We start from the raw sequence: 23,726 nt of genomic DNA, 5'->3' as shown, positions 1-23,726 counted from the left end.
GTGGTCACTCTGGGTACGTCTAGATTACAGGCTTTTGTCGACAGAGGCTTTGTCGACAAAATACTGTCGACAAAGCTTCTCTCGACAAAGAGCGTCTAGACTACATCCAGTTCTGTCGACAAAGCAAGCTGCTTTGTCGCCATGAGAGTGTAGACGCAAAGGGCAGTGTAGCTGCAACAACGCCTTCTGTCCACAGACCTCTGAGGTTTACCACAGTCGAAAAAACTGCCGAGTTCTGTCGACATTACGTCGGCGGTAGTGTAGATGCAGGTGTGGCTTTGTCGGCAAAACCCTGTCGTCTAGATACACTGTGTGTGTGTGTGTGTGTGTGTGGTTTCACTCAGTGTCACAAACCCTCTCGCCCCTAAATCAGGGCGCCTGTCAGTCTTTTCCCCATGGAAAGGTTTTCCCTCCACTTGATTTCTACAGCTAATGTGGGGGAGCTGCCAATGACCCCACCCCCCTCCTGACGTCCCCAGCAATAACCCCATGGACCTATGGTCAGTGGCTGCTCCATGAGCCGCCAATCAACCCGCAATCCATCAATCAATCAGTCATCCCTTCCCCTCTGGCCCTGGGCTCTCCCCCGCCCACTCCAGGCTCTGTGGGGAGCCCGACGTTAGCCCCAGAACATCCGATTTCTGCCCCTCCCCACCCTCGCTCCCCCGCAATGTAGGGCAGTGTCGCCCAGTGGCTAGAGCCCCAGTTCTTCACCCCATGGCTCCCACAGCTCTTCAAAAATGAGGTTGGCCTGGTGATGCCCTTAGGACAAAAGCCAGATGGGGAAACTGAGGCAGGAAATGGGGCCTTGCCCAGGGGCAGGCACATAGTGGGAGCTGGGGCCAAGAGTGGGTGTTCAGGTGACCCCGGAAGAGCCAACAGCCCCGTGGAGGGCGGACAAGGAGCCCCTGACATGGGCAGAAATGGGGAGAGGGGCCGAGCAGTGGGGCTGCCTCTCTCAGAGCCACCTTTAGCGGCCACCCGGGGGACAGCCTGGCCTAATGGCTAGAGCCTGGTTCTCAGGATTCCTGGGTTCTGTTCCCCACTGTGCCCAGCCTCTCTGCTTTCCCTACCTCGGTTCCCTCCCTGCACAATGGGGTGAGCAGCCGTAATCCTCCCCGTAATCCTGCTGAGTATGCGGGGGATGGGGCGAGCCAGGGGAGGGGTGCTGTTCCTCTTATTGTGGAGGGGGAACGGGATGTCGCACCCCCACAGTGGGGCCAGTTTGGGGCGGGGCTGGAGCTGAAGAAGGCCCCACTCACAGGAAAGCGTCTGGTGTGGCTGGGACTCGGATCTGGGGGGCAGAGGGTGACAGCCGAATGGGGGGAAGGCAGGGGGATGAGGGCCCGGAGGAGATGGTGGAGAAAGGGCATGGAGGTAGGTCTTGTTCTTGGGTGTTAATATGCAGGAACTGTCCCACCAAACCTCCATGCCAATTCCCGCCCCACCCCTGCACCCTTAACCCTGTTGGGTTTGGCTCAAGCCTCCCCAAATCCTGGGGGGTGGGTTAAAAGATCCACTGGGCCCCACGACAGGGAGCCTGGCAGGTTTTGCCCCAGGGCCAGGTGTTGTGAAATGTGATTTCTACAGCTAGCGCTGGAGAGCGGTGGTTTTCCAGATGTGAGCAGTGAATCCATCTGTCATCCATCCACCTGTCTGTGCGTCCACCATCACCCTGCCTCGGTCACCCTCTTGGGCCCGAAATCCTTGAGTTCTGCGCAAGATAGAGGTCTATAAAATCATGAGTGGTGTGGAGAGGGCAGATAAAGAAAAGTGATTTATTAGTTCCCATAATAGAAGAACTAGAGGACACCAAATGAAATTAATGGGTAGCAGGTTTAAAACTAATAAAAGAAAGTTCTTCTTCACACAGTGTGTAGTCAACCTGTGGAACTCCTTGCCAGAGGAGGCTGTGAAGGCTAGGACTATAATAGAGTTTAAAGAGAAGCTGGATAAATTCATGGAGGTTAGGTCCATAAAAGGCTATTAGCCAGGGGATAAAATGGTGTCCTTGGCCTCTGTTTGTTTGTCAGAGGCTGGAGAGGGATGGCAGGAGACAAATCGCTTGATCATTGTCTTCGGTCCACCCTCTCTGGGGCACCTGGTGTTGGCCACTGTCGGCAGACAGGATACTGGGCTGGATGGACCTTTGGTCTGACCCAGTACGGCCGTTCTTATGTTCTTAAGCTGTCAATCAATCAATCAATCAATTCTCCAGTCAGCCCCCCGCTTGGCCCAGTGATCTCAGCAGCCCACTCTGGGCTCTGGGGGGAAGCCAAATTTAGCCCTTGAACATCTGGTTTTGTTTCCTCCCGATGCCCCCAAACGCAGGGTGGTGTCGCCCAGAGGCTAGAGACCAGCCCAGGGACCCTGGGTTCTGTCCCTGGTGCCGACCGCTTCGTGCTGAGATTCCCCCACTGCCTTGCAAAGGAAGCTGAGCTGGCTGCTGGGGAAACTGAGGCAGGGAGCGGGTTCTGCCACAGGGCATGCCGTGAGCACGCAGCAAAGCTAGGGCTAGGGTGGGTGTCTGGCGGTATGTCTACACTACCCTCCTAATTCGAACTAGGAGGGTAATGTAGGCATACCGCACTTGCAAATGAAGCCCGGGATTTGAATTTCCAATGAAGCCGGCCGTCGCCATTTTTAAATGCCGGCAGTTCGAACCCCGTGCCGCGCGGCTACACGCGGCACGGAGTAGCTAGTTAGGATTAGGCTTCCTAATCCGAACTAGCTGTACTCCTCGTGGAATGAGGAGTACAGCTAGTTCAGATTAGGAAACCTAATCCGAACTAGCTACTCCGTGCCGCGTGTAGCCGCGCAGCACGGGGTTCGAACTGCCGGCATTTAAAAATGGCGCCAGCCGGCTTCATGCAAATGAAGCCCAGGAAATTCAAATCCCGGGCTTCATTTGCAAGTGCGGTATGCCTACATTACCCTCCTAGTTCGAATTAGGAGGGTAGTGTAGACATACCCTGGGTGACTCTGGTGCCACCTCTGGCCCCACGGGGTACGGCCAGTGGGCCCCCTCGCGCTGGCTGAAACATGGAGAGGGACAGCACGCCATGGGTCCCATCTCCGAGTCAGTTTCAGCTGCCATGCAGGGGGCAGCATTGCCTAGCAGGTAAAGCTCGGGGCTCAAGACTCCTGGGTTCTACTCCCCACTGTGCCAGGCCCTGCCGCGATCCCTGCCTCAGTTTCCCTCGTGGCACAATGGGGTGAGTGGCCCTGAATCTCTCCTGCTTTGGGGCACTACAGATGGGGGGGGGGGGGGGGGAAGAGTTGTTACCTACCAGCTCTGTGTTCTAGGGGAGCCAGGGAGTGACACTCATGGAAAACCACCCCAAGGCCGGGGAAGACCCACCTAAGCCCCTCCAGGCCAGGGGGATACAATTAGGGAAACAGCCCAGCCTCATCTGCATGGAAGACCGAACAGAGAGACATCTCCATTAGCATCCAGCGTGGAGACCAGCTCCTGCAAAGCAGGAACCGCACTGAACTCTGGGGTACCGAAATCTCTGCTCCAGATGCTAATGACCCCAGGCCAGCTCACCCCCAAATTAGTCAGGATCCGACCCATTCTAGTCATGGATCCCATTGACAGCCAAACCGCTGAAACTGCCTCCTTGCTTTGTGAGCATCTCCCCTGTCTATTGTCTCGCCTCTGTTTACCCATAAACAAACCCAGTGTCCTCCTCCAGCTATTGTCCTGGGCTGCTGTTCCAGATGTGTGTGTGGGGGGGGATCAGTTGCCCCAGTAACCCCCCCAGCAAAGTGAGTACAGGCGTGGGGGGGCTGGTCCACGCTGGGGGTGTCAGACATGGGCAGGCCCGGCATCCTCCCTACCCACCTTGGATTGCGAGGGAAGGGCAGGAGGAGGTGGGGGGGCAAAGGGGGGCAGTGGGGAAACGGAGGGTGGAGGAAAAGGGCTGAACCTCTCCCAGGCGACAGAAAAAAAGCAGAGGCCTTATCTGCAGGGAGAGGCTGGGCTGCCATGGCCCTGTGCCCCCCCCCCCCCACCTCAAGGACTTCTCCCCCTCCCCCCGTTCTCCCGCCCCCTGTAGAGTTGGGGGGGGCTGGAGCCGTGGGGGGAGGGTGGCCTTTGTCCCTCGTCCCTCCCCGCCGAGCGCTTTCGCTTTCGCTGCTGGGCCGGTGAGTGGGGCCAGGCTGGGGGAGGCTCGGGGATCCGGGGTCTCCCCTCAAGCTGCCTGCTCAGGCGCCTTCCTGTCTCCCCCTCCCCCCACCCCGCAGTCGCTCCCCCCCCCCCCCCCCTGAGCTTAATGTGGTCAGGGCTGAGCCTGGCACTTCCTGAGTCTGGGCCTGCTTCCTCTCCCCCCCCCCCCCCCCGCCTCTTGCTCTTCAGGAACAAGCAAAAGCTTTGCCTCAGGAACAAGCAAAAGCTTTGCCTCAGCCCCAGCCTCTGCCCCCTCCCTTCCCGCCTCTCCTCTCCCCTTCTCTGCACCCCTCTGCCCCCCCTTCCTGTTCCTCCTCTCCCCTTCTCTGGACCCCAGTCCCCCTCCCCCCATTTCTTCCTCCATTTCCTGTCTCCTCTGCTCTCCTCTGCCCCCCCCCACTTTCCTTCTTTCCCTCCCCTTCTCTTCCCTGCCCCTCCTCCTGTCCCCCCCCAACTCCTCTTCCTCTCCTGTGCCGTCCCCCATCCAGCTCCCTTTTCCTCCCCCTCCCTCCTGCATCCCCTCTCCCTCTCCGCCCCTCCCCTCCTGACTTGCATCAGACATTCCCCCTTCTCTGACTCCTGCCCACCCCCCAGGCCCGCTGCTTCCGCCACCCCACAGCCACCCCTGTGCTCTGGGGAGAGCAGGCAGGAAGGGGAGCAGGCCAGGGGCTCTCTGCTGCCTTCTGACTCCCCCATGCCATGCGGGAGAAGCCAGTTCGCATTGACTGCAGCCCCGGCGCCAATCCAAGGGGGCACTTGCTCAGCTCTGTTGGCTGGTGACTTTGGACAAGTCACTTTCCACCCGCCCTGTGCCTCAGTTTCCCCATCTGTGCCAGGAACCTGGCAGTTCAAGCTGGGGCTGCTCCCTGTGCCCAAAGCAGGAGGTAATGTGGAAACTGAGGCAAAGGCCCGGCACTGGGCAGCTGCAAGGACGCACAGCGAGGAGCCCAGATTTGGGGTCCGGTCTTAGTTCTGCCATGGGGTGTGTTGGAGAGTGGAATTGTCTCTGTATCCGCTGCTTAATAGCGCCCCATAGCCCCTGGGGCTTCCTGTTGGCTGCGTTCCAAGTGTTCTGCAAAGGGAATTGATTCGTTAACTCCATGGCACAGATGGGGAAACTGAGGCATGGGAGGAGGTGGGGAGTGACTTGTCCAAGTCACCAACCAGCAGAGCTGGGCAGAGGACCCAGGCCTCCTACATCCCAGTTTGGATCTCTAGCCACTGTAAATTTGCAGCCAGCCCTAGCTCAGTGTATAGTCAGCTGCCACATGGTACCTGACCACCAGGCTGCATGGCCTAGTGGGCAGAGCACACTGAGGGCCATTAGGACTTCTGGGTTCTAGCTCTTGGACAGGGACCTTAATGGGGGTGAGAGAGTTAGAACAATGGGAGCGAGGAGCCAGGATGCCTGTCTTCTCTTCCTGGGAGTGGGAGAGAGTGGGGTCTAGTGGTTAGAGCAGGGCAGGTGCTAAGACTTCCCCCCTTCTTCTGGCTTCCTCAGCCCTTTCACCTTCCCTCCTTTGACCCCCTCTCCTGGTCCCTCCACTTCCTCTGTTTTCCTGCTGGGACGCCTGGGTTCTCTCCCTGGCTTTGGAAGAGCAGTTGGGTCTAGTGGTTAGAGCAGGGGAGCTGGGAGCCAGGACCCCTGGGATCTCTCCCTGACCTTGTGCAAGTCACTGTGCCTCAGTTTCCTGGCCTCTACAATGGCATCAATTACACGGCCCTCCTTTGTAAGGGGCTCTGAGACGGGCAGGTATTAATCGCACTATCCTCGGCCCAGGGCGCTTTCCTGCTGAGGTTGGGGACGCCGGGCGGGACGGAGATGGCCGTGAGCGTGTGCTGCAAGCTCGTGGAGTACTTGAACGAGCTAGAAGCTCGCGAGTTCCGGGTGTTCAAGCTCCACCTGGAGACCTACCCCCTGGAAGATGGCTACAAGCGCATCCCCCGCTCCAAGACGGAGAGAGCCGACACCACGGACATAGCTCGAGCCATGGTCTACGCTTACCAGGAGCCCAAAGCTCTGGAGATGGTGGAGAAGATCCTGGACGGCATAAACCGGAAGGATCTGTCGCAAAGGGTCAAAAACGACAGGCTGGAGTGTGAGTAGATGCAGGGGATACCCCCTTGTTTCTCCCTCCCCTGCAGTCTGACTCATTCCTTGCTGGAGCTGGTCCATAAATGGGAGGAGGTGTCAGCACCTGGCGTGCCTCAGTTTCCTCCCTAAATCCAACAAGGGCGGCCTGGTGGCTAGCGCACCGGATTGGCCCTCGGCACACGAGGGTTCCATTCCCAGCTTTGCTGCTGGTTGATGCCAGAGAAATCGTGGCCCCTCACGGTTCCCTGCCTCAGTTTCCCCATCTGGGTCATGGCCTCCCTGCTAAGGTGCTTTGGAAAGCCCTCAGTCACAGAGTAGCTACGGTTACATCTCTGCCACAGAGTTTTGCTTACGGTGCTGGTGCGGCCTGGCTGTCGAGTGGAGATTTTGCTAGGGGTGTCTGGTCGGTGTCTCCTTTGACGTGTGCATGCCCCGACCCCCTGGGTTTCTTCTTTACCGCGGAGCAATGAATTCTGACTCCAAAGTAGAGAGACGGCGGGTGAGTAATGCAACTCCCAGAGGGAGGCATGTCTCCAAGAACAGCCGCTACCGCCCAAGGCGTGTAACCTTCTCCCGTCTGACTCCTCCCCCATAGAAGGATTCCCCGCAACCCTGAAAATGTAAATCAATAAATAGAGAACAAAAAGCAAAGCTTCAAAACCCACAATGGGACACCACGGGGAAAATGTCAGTCGGTGAAAATAGAAAGAAATGCTTAAAACCAGTGCTCCCTGGCAGCTGGGCACATGGGCGGTAGCCAAGAAGAGTCTGAAATGCTGCCCAGCAGGTTAACAGAGTGCCCACAGCCGGAAGCGTGTGTTTCTCCTGGTGGTGCACATCTGCCCATGCCTTGGTGCACACAACAAAATTTATTCTGCACACGAACAGAACTAAATTAGAGGGACCATTGCTTCAAATCCGTCCTTTCCAGCCCCTGCGAAAATTTCAGCCCTTAAAAGGGGACAAAAATTGCTTCAAAACAAATATTGATATTTAGCCCTTCAAGGTATAAGCCCATGGAACTGCTCTGTTGCCAGTTCTATCTGTAGGCATTCATTGCTCACATGTGAAAGGACAGTGCAATGTTCAGAGTTTGATTCCTTCCTCTGTTGAGACGGGATTGCTCTCACTAGGGGCCAAAAAAAGGAAATGAATAGGGAGCAGGCTTAAAATAAACACAAGGAAGTTTTTCTTCACACTGCAGAAGAACAGCCAGACCGCGTCAGACCAAAGGCCTGTCTAGCCCCGTGTCCTGTCTGCCGACAGTGGCCAATGCCAGATGCCCCAGGCTATGACTACACTGTAGTTCTTTTTCGGAAAAAGATACGCCAATTGTGAATGGCAATCGGCGTTCCTTTTTCCGATTCTTTTTTCGGAAGAGGCTTTTCCGACATTTGGACCATCTACATGGGACCAAGTGTGGAAAAATCCTCCTCTTTCGGAACAGCCCTTCCTCCTCATCGAATGAGGAGTACGGGGCTTCCGAAAGAACATGCCCCGTGGTTTCGGAAACTGATCCGAAAAAGCAGACGCGTTCCCTGGACGCGGCAGAGTTTTTCCGGGATACGCCCCAGAGGGAGTGAACAGAATAGGGAAGCATCAAGAGATGATTGTCACCTATTTCCAGCCTCTGACAAACAGAGGCTATTGACACCATTCCTACCCATCTTGGCTAATAGCCTCCATGAATTTATCTAGTTCTTTCCTGAACCCTGTTAAAGTCCTGGTCTTCGCAACTTCCTCTGGCAAGGAGTTCCACAGATTGACGGTGCGCTGTATGGAACTCCTTTGTTGTGAAGGCCAAGCTTGGTGTACTTAGTCTCTGTTTGCCAGAGGCTGGGAATGAGTGACAGAGGAAGGATTATGTGATGATTCCCTTTTCTGTTCATTCCCTCTGGCATTGGCCACTGTCGGAGGACAAGATCCTGGGCTAGTCTGACCCAGTGTGGCCGTTCTTGTGTCTACAGTGGGCCTGACCCTGGAAATGTGTAGTCTGAACTCCCACCATCCTGTCTCTGTCCCTTTCTCCCCTTGCTCCTGTTTGTCAGAGGCTGGAAATGGGTGACAATCATTTCTCCCGTGTGTCTTGTAGTTTTCCCAGACAGCGAGGAGGCAGAGAACGAGAAGCTGGCCTTGGACATGTGTGACCGCTTTTTCGGGACCCAGAAGAGAGGTGAGTGGCCGGCCGATCCCTGCCCCGAGAGTGGCCGTGCCGCCCCCCGGCCATGGTGCCCGGAGCTCCCCCCTGACTCTCGGATTCTCTCTCCCCATCAGAGGTGACCCTGGACCCCGACACGGCCTTCCCCACGCTGCTCATCTCCCAAGACCGGAAAAGCGTCAAGCTGGGGGACCGCCCCCAGTACTTCCCCTTCAACGCCGAGCGCTTCGATTTCCGCCCCTGCGTGCTGGGGGCCCCGGCCGTCTCCAGGGGGCTGCTGGAATGGGAGGTGGAGGTGGGGGCCGGGAAAAGCTGGGCGGTGGGAGCCGCCAAGAAGGCCGCGGAGAGGACGGGCGCTGTGTACATCTCGGCGGAGCAGGGCTTCTGGGGCCTGGAGCTGAGCGAAGGGGAGTACCACGCGCTCTCCGCCCCCAAGACGAAACTTCACCTGCCGGCCCCACTGCGCAGGGTCAAGGTGCAGCTGGACTTCACCCTGCAGCGACTCTCCTTCTACAATGGCCACACGGCCGAGCACCTGTTCACCTTCAACTACCCCTTCCCCGAGATGGTCCCCTTCTTCATGACCTGGGACCAGGACGTCTCCCTCCAGCTCTGCTCCTGACGGAGGGCTCCTTCCCGCCCACGTTCCCTATCAGCTGCCTGCTCAGTTCCTCTCCGGGAACCCAGGCACAGTGGATCTGTGGCTGGAGGACAGGCCCCTCTCCCAACCCAAACCCAGGCCCCGGGCTGCTGCTAAACCCCTCATCCCCGCCTCCACCCCAGCCAGACTCCTCTCCCCCCTGCACCCCAACCCTCTGCCCCAGCCCTGAGCCCCCTGCCGCACCCGGAAACCTGCTTCCCCCCCCCCTCACCACCGCATGGATTGTTCTGGGCCCCAATCTGCGGAGTGGCTGTGTGGCGCAGCCCCTCCATAGCGGTGCCCAGAACAAAATTCATTCCGCACGCAGGTGGGGACAAGGAAAGGGAGCATTTGCGCTCCGGGGCATGTGTCACAAAAGCCGGGATGTTACGCTCCCGGCGTGCCATCCAGAATTCCAGCCCTGCCTCCCGATTTCTCTTGGGACAGCGCCCTGCCGCTTCCTGTACCCGCCTCGTTTGCCTCAGGTGACTTTAGCAGCTGATCGTTTGTGTTATTTCTTCAGGCCTCCAGGGTTTGGGGTTTGTGAAAATCTGCACTTTCAATTAAAAAAAAAAAGTAAATAGGTTTCCAGCCCTTTCAGGTTGTGGTTGTGCAAATGTCACCCTAGAAAAGTCAAAATCCAAATTCAAAAATCTTGAAATTTTTCCAAGCCAGCTTCTTGCTGGGAAGTGGGCCTGGGGTGTCAGGTCTGGGAGGGAGGGTGGAGGAGCTGGGTGGAGGTAGGTGGGTCTGGGAGCGTGGTAGGATGCAGGAGCAGGCTCCGAGCGGGAGGACTGGGCAGGAGGTAGGTGCAGGAGCAGAGGGAGTGGGGGTGGTAGGTCTGGGGCATGAAGGGGTGTTGCAGCAGGCTGGGAGGTGCGGGGTCTGGATGCTGTTCTAGCACAGCTGCTGGGGATGCACATGACTGGGTCCCCGGCTGCTCCCAGGCACCACCCCTGCTGCTCCTATTGGCTGCGATTCCGGCCAATCAGAATGGCAGGGGGAAAGCCTCCAGGCACTGCCATTTCCCCCACGGGAGGGGGGGGAGGAAGGGGAGTGGCAGCGCACGGAGACTCAGGGGCCGGATCCAGGAAAGCCGGGACCAGTTTTGGCCCCTGGGCCATAGATTCCCCACCCCCTGATTTAAAGGAAACTTAGGTGGATCCTTTGTGTCTGGCAAGGCCCCCGTGATCAGTGGCTGGGGTGGTGAAAGCCGCATTTCTTAATGTTTTTTCTCTGCTGCCCAGCTCTGTCGTTTATCTGCCCGGCTCGGTCCGGCTCTTTGATTGTTTCTGTCTCCTGTATAATTGATGTTGCTGGCTGTACATCCGTTAAGGCGGTGGCTGTAATTGGTTAGCTACAATATGCTAGGACCGGTTAGTTACATTTTAGTGGAAGGACTCGTTCAGGGATAGCTGAAAATATTGCTGTATTCGTTGGGCACAAACAAGAAATGAATGGGGAAAAAAAACAAGAAAAAAGACAGGAAACAGGGTTCAGGCTGGCTGGAAGCTTAGACCTGAGTGGTTAAGGTGTTGGCCTTGAAATTCAATGCGGTTTCCCTGGACAAGGTCAAATCCTGCTCACATGGGGACCTGTGTTTTTTAAGTTGCAGTGGGGGAGGTCTAGGTTGGAGATTAGGAAAAACCATTTCCCTAGGAGGGGGGCGAAGCACTGGAATGGGTTCCCTAGGGAGGGGGTGGAATCTCCGTCCCTAGAGGTTTTTAAGTCCTGGCTTGACAAAGCCCTGGCTGGGATGATGGAGTTGGGGTTGGTCCTGCTTTGAGCCGGGAGCTGCACTCGATGACTCCTGAGGTCTCCTCCAGCCCAAGGACTCTACAACATCTGCGTCCTATCCCCGGATCTTGGAGACCAGCGAGGCCTCTAGAACGAGGACACAGAATTTAGCATCAGGACTCTCAGAGCTGGATTCCAGTGACACCGCTGGCTCTTTGTATGACTCTGGGCCAGTTTCTTTCCTTTTTCAGGCCACAATTTTCCATCGGGAAAGCAGAGGGAAAACGTAACATGTGCAGAGACCGCTTATATAGAAGTGACAGGCCAGATTTCTGCAAAGTCAGTGAGTGAAAACTGCTGGTTATTTGGCACTTAGATTTCACCCTCACACACACAGTCAAGAGATTCCCCCTCCCCACCTGCCTCCAACCCAGGAAAACCTTTGGCTCAGAATTGGGCTGCTGAAATGGATTCATCCCTGTGTCCTCACATTTTGCAAGCTTTTCCCCACCCAAGTCTCTGCTTTGCAACCAGTTCTCACATGGTGCATCCCCAAGGGACTGGAGGAGCTGGCTGAGAGGGAGTTAACACCCCATTGAGGTGAACTAATCAGTGGTTCAGTTTCACACTCCTTTGATAAGGCTGGATAGAGACAGAGCTATTGTTCTCCTCCAGATAATGAAGAGCAGCTGGCGAATGCCTCTCTTGGTTAAAGGCCCTAGGACAGGGGTGTCCAAACTTTTTTCAAAGAGGGCCAGATTTGATGAAGTGAACATGCGTGAGGGCCGACCATTTTGCCTGACATTCTTTGAACCATTAAAATTAAATGCAAATTAACTATTTTATGCAAAGTTTATTGCAAACAGCATACTTTTCATTTCGTCACATGGATGACAAATCTAAACAGGTGTTAAATCACTCTGCCTTTCATATCTGAAGGCCAGATGAAAAAAAAAAATCCAGGAAGCTGAAACATATGTCAGGAACATTGTAAAGTACATTACATATTATTGGTAATAAAGGTTGTCTGTCAACTTTTAAGTTCAAAAAATATGAACAGGAACATAACACCAAGTATAATGTTGTGTCCAAATATATTTATAACTGATTTAGACCAACTGACATTAACTGAGATTTTACAATGTATTCATCTCAATACATATGGATTCGTTGGGGGCCATAAAAGATAGATATTGCCAAATTACCTGTGGGGCCGTATTAAACTGGAACACGGGCCGCAATTGGCCCGCGGGCCGGACTTTGGACATGCCTGCCCTAGGAGAACAGAGATGGCTGGTCCTGTACAGATAGGAAGCTGATCTCAAACTGCCAGCTTCACCCCAAAGATCCTCAGGAACTCTATGCAAACAAGCACCTACAACCCTGCGCTCCTACAGAAACACACAGCAACACACACGCAATCCGGCCTCCCCACACATAGCAACACAGAGTAACTCACATTCACAGAGATACGCACTCCAAGAAACTCATAGCCCACAAACACAGGCTCACTTACTTGACAAAGTGCATGGGCTCTCCTATGCAAACACACAGCAGACAGAGAGACCCTCACACACACATTAGCCAATTGACAGTGTCCAAACACTGAGACACAAACACACAAACTAGTACTCGCAAGTGTCTAAATAAAAAAGAGCTGCCACGTTTGGCTACCGTTCCTGGAGCAAAGTTCAACGCAGCCCACTAGAACAGGGGTGGGGAACCATCTTTGGGGCCACTGACCCACAGAGATATCAGTGAGGGTGGCCTAAGGACTGTTTGTTGTTTTTCAAGGTTTTCCCAGTTTCTCTGGATCGCTTTGAATCTTAATCCTGTTCTCCACAGTTTCTGCAACTCTTCCCAGCTGAGTTTTATCCAAACGACTTTCTAAACATACTCACCATGCCCTTCTCTTACTCCTTGACGAAGATACTGACTAGAACCAGACCCAGAACTGACCGCTGTGGGATCTAGCCCACTTGAAAATCACACCTTAATTTAGAAGGTGGAGCTTGGTGTATAAGCTGTGGGAATGTCTTTGCAGCCCATAGCCTCACAGTTCCCGAGAACCCTGCTCTGACTGGGACCTGTTCCGCAGGTTTTGTGTCCGGCACACACGAACACGACACAGAATTGGTCAGAATCGTGGGTAGGGGTTGGGGATAGAGCACTATTTTGAAGAAACCGGTAACGTTCTATAAAAACGTAACCCTGCACATTAGTCTTCCAGTCTATGTCGTTTTTGCGGAGTCAGGTGATTTCCTGTTTGTATATTGCTCTGCCGATGGGCCATATCGACAGAGCAGATTTGCTTAATTCCTGCTTGTTATTTTGTGTAACGTGCTCCCTGTCTGCTTGGCCTTCTTGCCCACGGTCTTAGCCACAGCTGCTGACTCAGTTATTTCCTGAACTTGTTTTTACAGAGCTTCTCCCCTGCCTTGTTTTAGATTACTCAGACCCCCCCCCCCCCCACACACACACACACGGGAAAGAAAAAAAAAACTCTCACACACGGAACTCCATGAACCCGAGACCCACTTCCTGTTTGTTTCCTGCTCTGCTAACATCCCCCATGAAGAGAACATATTTGCTGAGTTTCCCCCCATTGTACTTTTTTAGGGTATGTCTACACTACAAAGTTAATTCGAACTAACAGATGTTAGTTCGAATTAACTTTGATAGGTGCTATACTAGCGCGCCGCTAGTTTGAACTTAATTCGAACTAGCGGAGCGCTTAATTCGAACTAGGTAAACCTCATTTTATGAGGACTAACGCCTAGTTCGAATTAAGTAGTTCGAATTAAGGGCTGTGTAGCCACTTAATTCGAACTAGTGGGAGGCTAGCCCTCCCCAGCTTGCCCTGGTGGCCACTCTGGGCACCACCAGGGAAACTCGTCTGTCCCCCTCCCAGCCCCGGAGCCCTAAAAGGGGCACGGGCTGGCTACGGTGCCCGTGCCAGGTGCAAGCCTGCCAGCACCCAGCCAGCAGACCCTGAACCTGGCACAGCTCGAGCCAGCCACCTGCTTCCACCCAGCCCTCTGCCTCTTCTCGGGACCAGGCTGGCGGCTCCTGGGAGCCTGCTCGGGTCCGCAAGAGGCGGGCGCCCGCCTGGTCTAGTGCGGAAACCGTGGACCTCATCCACGATCTCCGCACTAGGCACAGGAAAGTGTCCGTCTAGGGCAGGAGAGCTGCCAGCCTGGCCACCCGGGAGCAGGTTTGCATGAAAATCAAGGTGGTCCACTGAGACCCCCGACCCTGAGCCCTGAGCTTAGAATGGCCGTACTGGGTCAGACCAAAGGTCCATCTAGCCCAGTAGCCTGTCTGCCGACAGTGGCCAACACTAGGGACCCTGGAGGGGATGGACCGAAACAATGACCAAGCCATTTGTCTCGTGCCATCCATCTCCAGCCTTCCACAAACAGGCCAGGGACACCATTTCTACTCCCTGGCTAATCCCACTCAAAGGACCCAACCTCCATGACTTTATCTCACTTCTCTTTAAACTCTGTTCTAGTTCTAGCCTTCACAGCCTCCTGCAGCAAGGAGTTCCACAGGTTGACTCTTTGCTTTGTGAAGAAGAACTTTCTGTTATTAGTTTGAAGCCTGCTACCTATTCATTTCATTTTGTGTCCTCTAGTCCTTCTATTATGGGAACTAATGAAGAACTTTTCTTTATGCACCCTCTCCACCCACTCATGCTTTTATAGACCTCTATCATATCCCCCCTCAGTCTCCTCTTTTCTAAGCTGAAAAGTCCCAGTCTTTTTAGCCTCTCTTCATATGGGACCTGTTCCAAACCCCTGATCATTTTAGTTGCCCTCCCCTCTCCCACCTTCTTTTCCCAGTCTCCCCCAGTTTTGTTCAATAAAGAGAGTTTCTATTTTTGAACACACGTGTCCTTTATTTTGAACATCAGGAAGGGGGGCTAGGGAGGGGTAAATGGAAGGAGGTGAGGGAGGAATGGGGTATGAGCCCCCGATGGGGAGGACTGGGCTGGCTCTGCGGGCTCCTTGGGGTGGAAGCTCTCCTGCAGCCCCCCGATTGACCCCCCCCGGATGGCAGCCTGCGGCAAGTGCAGCCGGGCTGATGGCCGAGTGCTGTGATGTGCCAAATGTGGGCACTCAGGGCACTCCAAGCCAGGACTACTTTGCAAGCGGGGAACCCCTGAGAACTGTCTGTCCGGGGTGGGGGTCGGGTCCCTTTAAGCGCAGCCCTCGGCTAGCCTGAGGCAGCAGCTCCACACTCTAAGTCCTCATCTGATGCCCTGCCGGCACTGCTTCCGGCCAGCCTTAAGCCCGGTTCAGGGTCCACTCAATGTGGACGTGCTAGTTCGAATTAGCAAAACGCTAATTCAAACTAGTTTTTAAGTCTAGATGCGCCAGTTCGAATTAGCTTAGTTAGTTCGAATTAGTGCTGTAGTGTAGACATACCCGTAGTTTCTTCCCTGTCTTCTAGGAAAGGGGGGGGGAACCTTTCTTGGGTTGGGGGAAGAAGCAACCCCCCCCAAAAAAAACCCAACAACCCGCACAAAACAAAAAACAAAACCCCCTCGCTGCCATGGCTGCTGACTTCCCCTCCACCTTCCCCTCGCACACCAGAGCCTAGGGGGGCTCAGGCTGGGAGATTGTGTGGACCCCCGGCTCTGGGCTGAAGTCCCACAATGAGGGGTTCCGTGTGTGGGAGGGGCTGCCAGGAAGAGGGCTTTGGGTGTGGGGTCTGGGCAGGTGGCAGGGTGCAGGAGCAGCCTGGAGCGGGGGAGGAGGTTGGGTGGGGTGGTGGGGGGAATTACTTGGCACAGCTCCCCGGGGATGCACATGGCTCTGTGTCCCCATCACTCCCAGGCACCGTCCCTGCTGCTCTTATTGGCCACGATTATGGCCAATCAGAACGGTGGGGAAAAGATAGCCCAGGGAGGGAGAGGGTAGAAAGCGTGATCTGATCCAACCCTGGACTATCTGACCCCGGCCCGCGAGGCTCGGGGATCCCCCCCCCCACCTCCGCTCCAGCCCTGTGGGGGTGGTAGGGAGGAGCCCTGAACCTCAGGAGACAGATCCAGGCAAGCCAATGGCTGGGGCCTTAGAGCCCCTACCCCTGTTCTAAGCCTTCTTCCACCTCATCTTAGCCACAGTTGCTGGCCCCGTTCGTTCTTGAACTTGCTTCTTTCTTTCCTCGTCCTTGGCCGCTGGGCCCAATGAGTCCTCCGTGGGTCAGGTCTAAGAGACACACATGCACACAAAGCACTCACCAACGCTAACTCGCAACCAGGCACAACTGCAGAAATACCCACACGCTGAACACCGTGACCGGCCCAGACACCTGCCCATCCCCTGCGCTGCTCTGCAAGAAAACCCAGCTGGGTATGAATTCTGTTCTTGGAACGCTGGTGCCAGGAGGCTGGAAGGATCGATTGATGGATCTGAGAGCCCATGATGCCTAGGTTCTAGGCCTGCCTTTGTATCAAGGCGGGGAGCCTGTGGATTAGAGCAGAGGGGGTTCGGAGCTAGGGCATGAGAGGGGAATCGGCCTCACTGGTTACATGGCATAGGGCTTGGAAACAGAAGACCCGAGTTCTGTCTCTGGCACGAGGGTGGGAGTTAGGAATGGTGGGTTCTATTCCTGGTGCGGGAAGGAGTGTGGGGGGCAGAGGCGAGGATGTGGGATAATGGCAACTCTGAGGTTATAATTTAGGGTACAACACAGGTTCTTTCTGTGATCTTGAGCAAGTTACTGTCCATCTCTGTGCCACAGATCTCCATGTGAAAAACAGTAGAATAATCATATATACAGGGCAACCTCATCTGAAAATTAATAGGTCTGGCATCTTCCAGGTTTAATAATCAGTGAATAGTGCTGCAGGGATAATTGGTGAGATTGTGTTGATATTTCACACACACTCCTCTCTTTTTTGGGTTGTTTCTTTTTTTCTTCACTCAGCACACAGTCAACCTGTGGAACTCCTTGCCAAAGGATGTGGTGAAGGCTAGGACTTTAAGAGGGTTCAAAAAGAGCTAGATAGTTTCATGGAGGTTAAGGTCCATCAATGGCTATTAGCCAGGATGGATAAAATGGTGTCCATAGTCTCTGTTTCTCTAGAGGTGGGTGACAGGGGAGGGATCACTTGAGGATTACCCCCCTCTGGGGCACCTGGTATTGGCCACTGTGGGCAGACAGGACACTAGGCTGGATGGAACTTTGATCTGACCCAGTCTGGCCGATCTTATTTCTTTCCTGCTCTGGCCTTTAAAATCCCAGTGATTTTCAAGTTGTGTGTATGTTACAATCTAATGATTTGGCTCTGTTGTGTAGGATGTGATCTGTATTTCTAAGCAAAAATAGTGTCCTTTCTCTTTTCCCCAGTCAAGTCAGTCAGTAAAAGATGCCAGTTTATAGGGTATTTGGCATCTACCTTGGGAAAAAAAACAGAGGAGGATGTTTGTATCCGAAACCTTCCCTAGACTGGAAAGTCTTTGGCTTCGCCATGGTGTGCCTGAGATGTGGTTGGATTTGTGCAATCCCATTTTGAAATCTTAAACGCTCTTCCATGTTCCAGTCTCTACATTGCATCAAATTCTAACATCCCTTGGAGTCCCTGCAGAGGTGATTGAAGACTAGACGGGCGGGTGGAGGAGGGAGTTAACACCCTATTGAGGTGGATTAAAGTCTTCACACTCTTTTGATCAGGCTGCAGGCCAAATAACTGTCTCTGATGATGTAAACTCCCCAGGAGAGGTTGAAAAAAACCACTCATTAGGGCTTTGCTTACTCACAGATTTTGTACCTGTACAGATAGGGAGCATATGTCCAGCTGCTCACCCCAGAGAGCTCCAGGGATTATAGTCCAACCACCACACACAGCCCTGCACTCATACACAAACACATGGGCTCAAGTTTTTCCAGATCATTTTTAACATTGCTTCTGTTCTCCAAAGTTCTTGAAGCTCTTCCCACCTAGGTATGGTCCGAAAGCCTTACAAGTATCTTCTCTAGGCCATTAGCTGAATCACTGAGGAAGATATTGACAGGAACTAGCCCCAGAACGGCTGTGGACACTAATCTATCTTAAAAATCACAACCTGTAACTAAAAAGGTGGAATTTATGGGTATAAACAGCTGGAATTTCTCTTGAGCCCTTCGCTTTGTGTATCCCAGGAACTTGGCTCTCGTTTGGGCTCCCCATTCATATTTCTCCACAGACACACTGTAACACGTCTCAAAACTGATCAGACTCACGGGTATAGGGCAGGGGTTCTCAAATGTTTTGGCCTGCGACCCACCCTGCTCAACACAGACCTTTCTGCAGCCCACCAACCAACCACCCGTGATGACAAAATGGATGCAGGAGGGGATGGAGGTGTGTGTATGTGTGTGTGTATGTGTGTGTGTGAGGGGAGGGGTGTCTGGCCAGAAGGGAAAGTGCAGGAGCGGGGTATCAGTAGGGTAAAGGGGTGGGGTCGGGTGGGAAGCTAGGGTCTGGCAAGGGGGGATGGTGCAGGAGTGGGGTTGGGGAGGGAGGAGAGGGTCTGGCTGGGAGGGAAGGTGCAGGAGTGGGGTATTGGTAAGGGGAAAGGAGTGGGGTTGGGGAGGGAGGAGAGGGTCTGGCTGGGAGGGAGGGTGCAGGAGCAGGGTATCGGCAAGAGGGAGGGGGCAGGAGTGGGGTAGAGGCACGGGGTTTGTGCATGAGGAGGATGGAAGGTGCTTATCTGGCTCTGTGACTCTCGCTGCTCCTATTGGCCATGGTTCCAGCCAATGGGAGCAGCAGAGAAAACCTCCAGGCGAGCCATTTCTTGCACTGCCCATTCCCACGGTTGGGGCGAGGGGGAGGGGCAGCTCGTGAAGCTGTTTCCTGCCCCCGTCAGCCAGATCCAGCCTGTGAGGCTCCCGCTCTGCCCCCCCCCCCGCACTGGGAACCTGGGGCTCCAGCCTCGTGGGGGGCAGCGGGGGGCTCACGCCGCTAACGCTCCGCAGACCGCACTTGGCAAACCGCCGGCACAGGGGATGGAGGAGGAGCACAGCACGAATCCAAAGAACGTTGGCTGCTCGATATACAAACGGGACCCTGTTCCCGAGGCTTCCGATCACTGCTCTTCCAGGCTCAGTCCCTGTTCTGGTGAGGTGCCCCATGTGCAGAGGATAGGTGGTTGGCTTTCTCAGTTTGTGTGTTGCTGGGATCCTTCCTCCTTGCTAAGCCTTCTTCCACCGCATCTCAGCCAATGATTTGTGGAGCGGGTTTTTAACACCGTCTTCTGTCTTCCCTTGTGTGCGGCTACTCAGATCGAGCGAGGCCTGCACAGGTCAGGGCTAAAGGACCCACACTTGCACACACAAAGCCCGCACAATCTAACACCGCCCCCTGCAGAAAAGCAAGTAAACAACCTGACATGCTAAACAACGCGCACCCCACTGGCACCGAACCAGGCACGTCTGGCGCGGCTGAAGAAGAGAAGCCAGCTCAGTTTGTGTGGCGTTCCTGCCATTGGGGGGATACCAGGAGTCCAGAAATAGGAGTCGTCAGGAGGGCTCTTGGGGTACGTCTCCACGGCAGCGTTATTTCGGAGGAACGTCCGTTATTGCGAAATAACCGAGTGCACCTCCTCACAGCAAGCCCGTGATTTCGAGACCCGTTCCAAATGACGGGCTTCTTACGCCGACGTCTGTCACCCTTGGGCGGAAGGGAAGTCGGGGGAAGAGGGCTGTGCAGACGCATCCAATTTCGAAATCGGCTCGTTCGACTCAAGCGGCACAATTAGCGTCACTCCAGTTGCGTCGCTTATTTCGAGTTTAGCCCTTGGGTTCCATCCGGGCTTAGCGGTTAGATACTGGCAGCCAGGACTCCTGGATTCTATGCCTCTCTGTGGGTGGGGAGAGGTCTTCTGGGAGGCTGGCACGTAGGAATCCTAGAAGATGAAGTTTAGAAGAGACCTCAGGAGGGGACCTAACCCAACCCCCTGCTCAAAGCCAAACCAAGCCCACCTAAATCATCCCAGCTGGGGCTTTGTCAGACTGGGTCTTTGAAACCTCTAGGGATGGAAATTTCACCCTCCCTAGGGAACTTCTCCGCCCGCCTAGGGAAAGAGTTTTTCCTAATATCCAACCTGGACCTCTCCCACCACAACTTGAGACCATTGCTGCCTTGTTCTGCCATCTGTCACTACTGAGAACAGCCTCTCTCCAGCCTCTTTGGAACCCGTTTGAGGGAGCCCATATGCAGGGAGTGTGTGAAGGATGTGACGTCCCTGGCCGCCATGGTCCTGCAAGCAAGTGTAAGCGCATTGTCCAAACCTCCCTCCACCATGCTCTGGCCGGCCGGAGGAAGGCCGAGGCTGATTTTCCACCCTTCACCCCCTGGAGCAAGGCCAGGGGTGGGACTGGGCTGTAGGGGCAGACAGGGGAGAAATACCTGCGTTCAGGCCTGTGAAGGCTCCAATCCAATTCTCCCGCTCGTCACACACTCTTCTCTTCTGCAGGCTGAACGCGCCCAAATCCCTCAGTCTCCCCTACTGCGCTCCAGCCCCTGAATAATTTTCATTGTCCTCCGCTGGACCCTCCCCAATACGTCCGCATCCTTCCTGTAGTGGGGGGCCCAGAACTGGACACAACACTCCAGATGTGGCCTCACCAGAGCCGAATAAAGGGGATCGGCTGGCAATGCTCCTCCTGGTACACCTCAATATGCCATTAGCCTTCTTGGCTGCAAGGGCACACTGTTGACTCATATGCAGTTTTCCATCCACTGGAATGCCCAGGTCCTTTTCTGCTGAACTGCTACTTAGCCAGTCTTTCCCCAGCCTGTAACAATGCTTGGGATTCTTCCGTCCCAAGGGCAGGACTCTGCACTTGTCCTTGATGAACCTCATCAGATTTCTTTTGGTCCAATCTTCCAATTTGTCCAGGTCACTCTGGACCCTCTCCCTGCCCTCCAGCATATCTACCTCTCCCCCTAGCTTAGTGTCCCCCACAAGCTAGAGGACGGTGCAATCCATCCCCACATCCAGCTCGTTAATTAAGACATTGGACAAATCTGGCTCCAGGCCTGACAACAGGAATGTTCTCCTGGATAGCGGCTGTCAGCTAGATATTGAGAATCCTGGGTTCTGGTCCTGGTTTTGGAGGACTATACAGCGTAGGGCGTGGACTCCTGACTCCAAGGTTACACTGTGCCCCTCTGGGACTTCAGGCAGGTTATTTTCCTTCTCTGGGCCACAGTTTTCCATGGGAAAATAGAGGGATGATAATATATACAGAGCCAGCTCCTATGGAATTAATAGGTGAGATTTCTGCAAAGCCAAATAACCCGTAATATTTCTGTAGATTTAGTGGGGTGAGACATTCAGTGCAAGATTTTAAATGTTGTTATTATTTTTAGCACCCATCCCCAATTTTAAGGGAGTTTCATTGCTGTACCTAAAATTCACAAGGTTTTTCAAGTTCCGTTTATGTCATAAATCATGCGTTATACATACAGAAGCTAACACACTGTGGTTGTGTCTAGACTGGCAAGTTTTTCTGCAAAATCATCTGATTTTGTGGAAAAACTTGCCAGCTATCTACACTGGCCGCTTGAATTTCTGGAAAAGCACTGATGAGCTCATGTAAGATCGTCAGTGCTTTTCCGGAAATACTATGCTGCTCCCGTTCGGGCAAAAGTCTTTTTCCAAAAGACTTTGCGCAAAAGGGCCAGTGTAGACAGGATAGTACAGCGAAAATGGTGATCGGGGTTTTTTTGCGGAAAACCGCGTCTAGATCGGCCACGGATGCTTTTCCACAAAAAGTGCTTTTGCGGAAAAGCATCCTGCCAATCTAGACGCGCTTTTCCGAAAATGCTTTTAACGGAAAACTTTTCAGTTAAAAGCATTTTTGGAAAATCATGCCAGTGTCGACGTAGCCTGTGAGTTGGCCTGTATTTCATTTTAGGTAAAAAGAGGGTTGTTTATCCTAATTTAGAAAAGTAACTTCAGGGGGTAGCTGAGTTAGTCTGTACAGGATAAACTTAAAAAACAACGAATGGTCTGATAGCACAGAAGTGGGCTGTGCCCACGACAGCTCATGATACCATCGCCATGTTTTGTTAGTCTGTAAAGTGCTACCAGACCAGTTGTTTTTTAATTTAGAAAAGTAAGTCAGTGCAAACTGCTGGTGGGTTTTTTTTTGGCATTTGGAGTTCACCTATTTCCCACACTGATTCATGAATATTTCGACATGAAACCTCTATAAACAGGAATGATTTGGGGGCAGAATTGTGCTGTGGAAACGGATCCATCCCGGTGTCATGCCATTGGGGGTTCTCGCTGTTACCAGTTCAAGTGTGGATGAGAATCCACCAGCCAGGAGCCTGGAGAAGCTGGCTTTGAGGGACTTAACGCCCTCCTGAAGTAGACTTCAGGTCAGTTTCACACTCTCTGGATATGGCTGGAGAGACACAAGCTATTACTCCCTTGCAATTAATGAAGAGCCTTGGATAATTGCCTCTGATGAGTGAAGACCCCAGAGGAGCTGGAAAAAATTGGAAGCAGATATCGGGCAGCTGTGTTCCCCCCAGAGATCCCCAGGAATTATATCCATGCAACCACACTCAACCCTACGCTCACACACAAGTACACAGTGAAACCCACACAGAATCTGGCCCTCCCACATGTAAAAACAAAGAGTAACACAAACACACCCATATCCTCCACCACAAAAACACAAGGCCAACAAAGGCTGGCACAATTCATGTCCAAAGAGCCTAGAGCTCTTCGTATACAAACGCACAGACTTCAGAGAGGCGTTCCTGCCTCCCATCGCCATTCAACAGCATCCAAATACTCAGACACAAACACACACCTAGGTGGCCAAATCTGAAAGGGCTGCCCTGTTTGGATACCGTTCCTGGAGCAAATTCACCCTGTGAAACTAAAGTAACAGAATGTCAGAGGGGTAGCCGTGTTAGTCTGGATCTGCAAAAGCGACAAGGGGTCCTGTAGCACCTTATAGACTAACATGTATTGGAGCATAAGCTTTCGTGGGCAAAGACCCACTTTGTCAGATGACATGCATCTGACGAAGTGGGTCTTTGCCCACGAAAGCTTATGCTCCAATACATCTGTTGGTCCACAAGGTGCTACAGGTCTCCTTGTCTCCTTGTCACTAAAGTAACAGAGTCATAGAACTGGAAGGACCCTGAGAGATCGTTCGAGTCTAATTGCCTGCACTCAAGGTGGGGCTAAGTAATATCGGCTTCTAGACCAACCCTGACAAGTGTCCGTCCAACCAGCTCTTAAATATCTCCAGTGAGGGAGATTCCACAACCTCCCTAGGCAATTTATTCCACCCTGACAGATAGGAAGTTATTCCTAATGTCCAATCTCAACCTCATAAGAACATAAGAACGGCCATACTGGGTCAGACCAAAGGTCCATCTAGCCCAGTAGCCTGTCGGCCGACAGTGGCCAGCACCAGGTGCCCCAGAGAGGGTGGACCGAAGACAATGATCAAGCGATTTGTCTCCTGCCATCCCTCCCCAGCCTCTGATAAATAGAGTCCAGGGACACCAATTCTATCCCCTAGCTAATAGCCTTTTATGGACCTAACCTCCAGGAAATTATCTAGCTTCTCTTTAAACTCTGTTATAGTCCTAGCCTTCACAGCCTCCTCTGGCAAGGAGTTCCACAGGTTGACTATTTGCTTTGTGAAGAAGAACTTTCTTTTATTAGTTTTAAACCTGACACCCATTAATTTCATTTGGTGTCCTCTAGTTCTTCTATTATGGGAACTAATAAATAACTTTTCTTTATCCTCCCTCTCCACACCACTCATGATTTTATATGCTCTATCATATCCCCCCTCATAACCTCCCTTGCTGCAATTTAAGGCCATTGCTTCCTGGCCTATCCTCAGAGGTAAGAATTAAGGTTAATGTGAAGCTTTTCTCCCTCCTTGAAACAGCCTT

At 53.5% G+C, this 23,726-nt stretch overlaps 1 protein-coding gene across 1 annotated transcript; it reads left to right on the top strand.

Moving 5' to 3' along the window:
* Window positions 1–4,027: 4,027 nt before the first annotated feature.
* On the top strand, window positions 4,028–9,722 carry LOC102453509 (butyrophilin subfamily 2 member A2-like). Its single transcript, XM_075915353.2, has 4 exons — window positions 4,028–4,149; window positions 5,952–6,270; window positions 8,359–8,439; window positions 8,541–9,722. Exons 2-4 carry the CDS (start codon window positions 5,994–5,996, stop codon window positions 9,044–9,046), a joined length of 864 nt encoding a protein of 287 aa, XP_075771468.2. The 5' UTR covers window positions 4,028–4,149; window positions 5,952–5,993; the 3' UTR covers window positions 9,047–9,722.
* Window positions 9,723–23,726: the final 14,004 nt, after the last annotated feature.

The sequence above is a fragment of the Pelodiscus sinensis genome, chromosome 18, assembly GCF_052426305.1.
Source record: "Pelodiscus sinensis isolate ZL-2025 chromosome 18, ASM5242630v1, whole genome shotgun sequence".
Classification (NCBI taxonomy): Eukaryota; Metazoa; Chordata; order Testudines; family Trionychidae; genus Pelodiscus; species Pelodiscus sinensis.
Note: the sequence above shows the minus strand (reverse complement) of the source record. Positions and strands in the feature narration are given on the sequence as shown.

Excerpts from the sequence above, each read along its gene's own strand:
- LOC102453509 (XM_075915353.2), top strand. The coding sequence starts at position 5,994 with ATGGCCGTGAGCGTGTGCTGCAAGCTCGTGGAGTACTTGAACGAGCTA. Across the intron at positions 6,271-8,358 it reads CAAAAACGACAGGCTGGAGT|TTTTCCCAGACAGCGAGGAG; the intron begins GTGAGTAGATGC and ends TGTGTCTTGTAG. Across the intron at positions 8,440-8,540 it reads TTTCGGGACCCAGAAGAGAG|AGGTGACCCTGGACCCCGAC; the intron begins GTGAGTGGCCGG and ends TCTCCCCATCAG.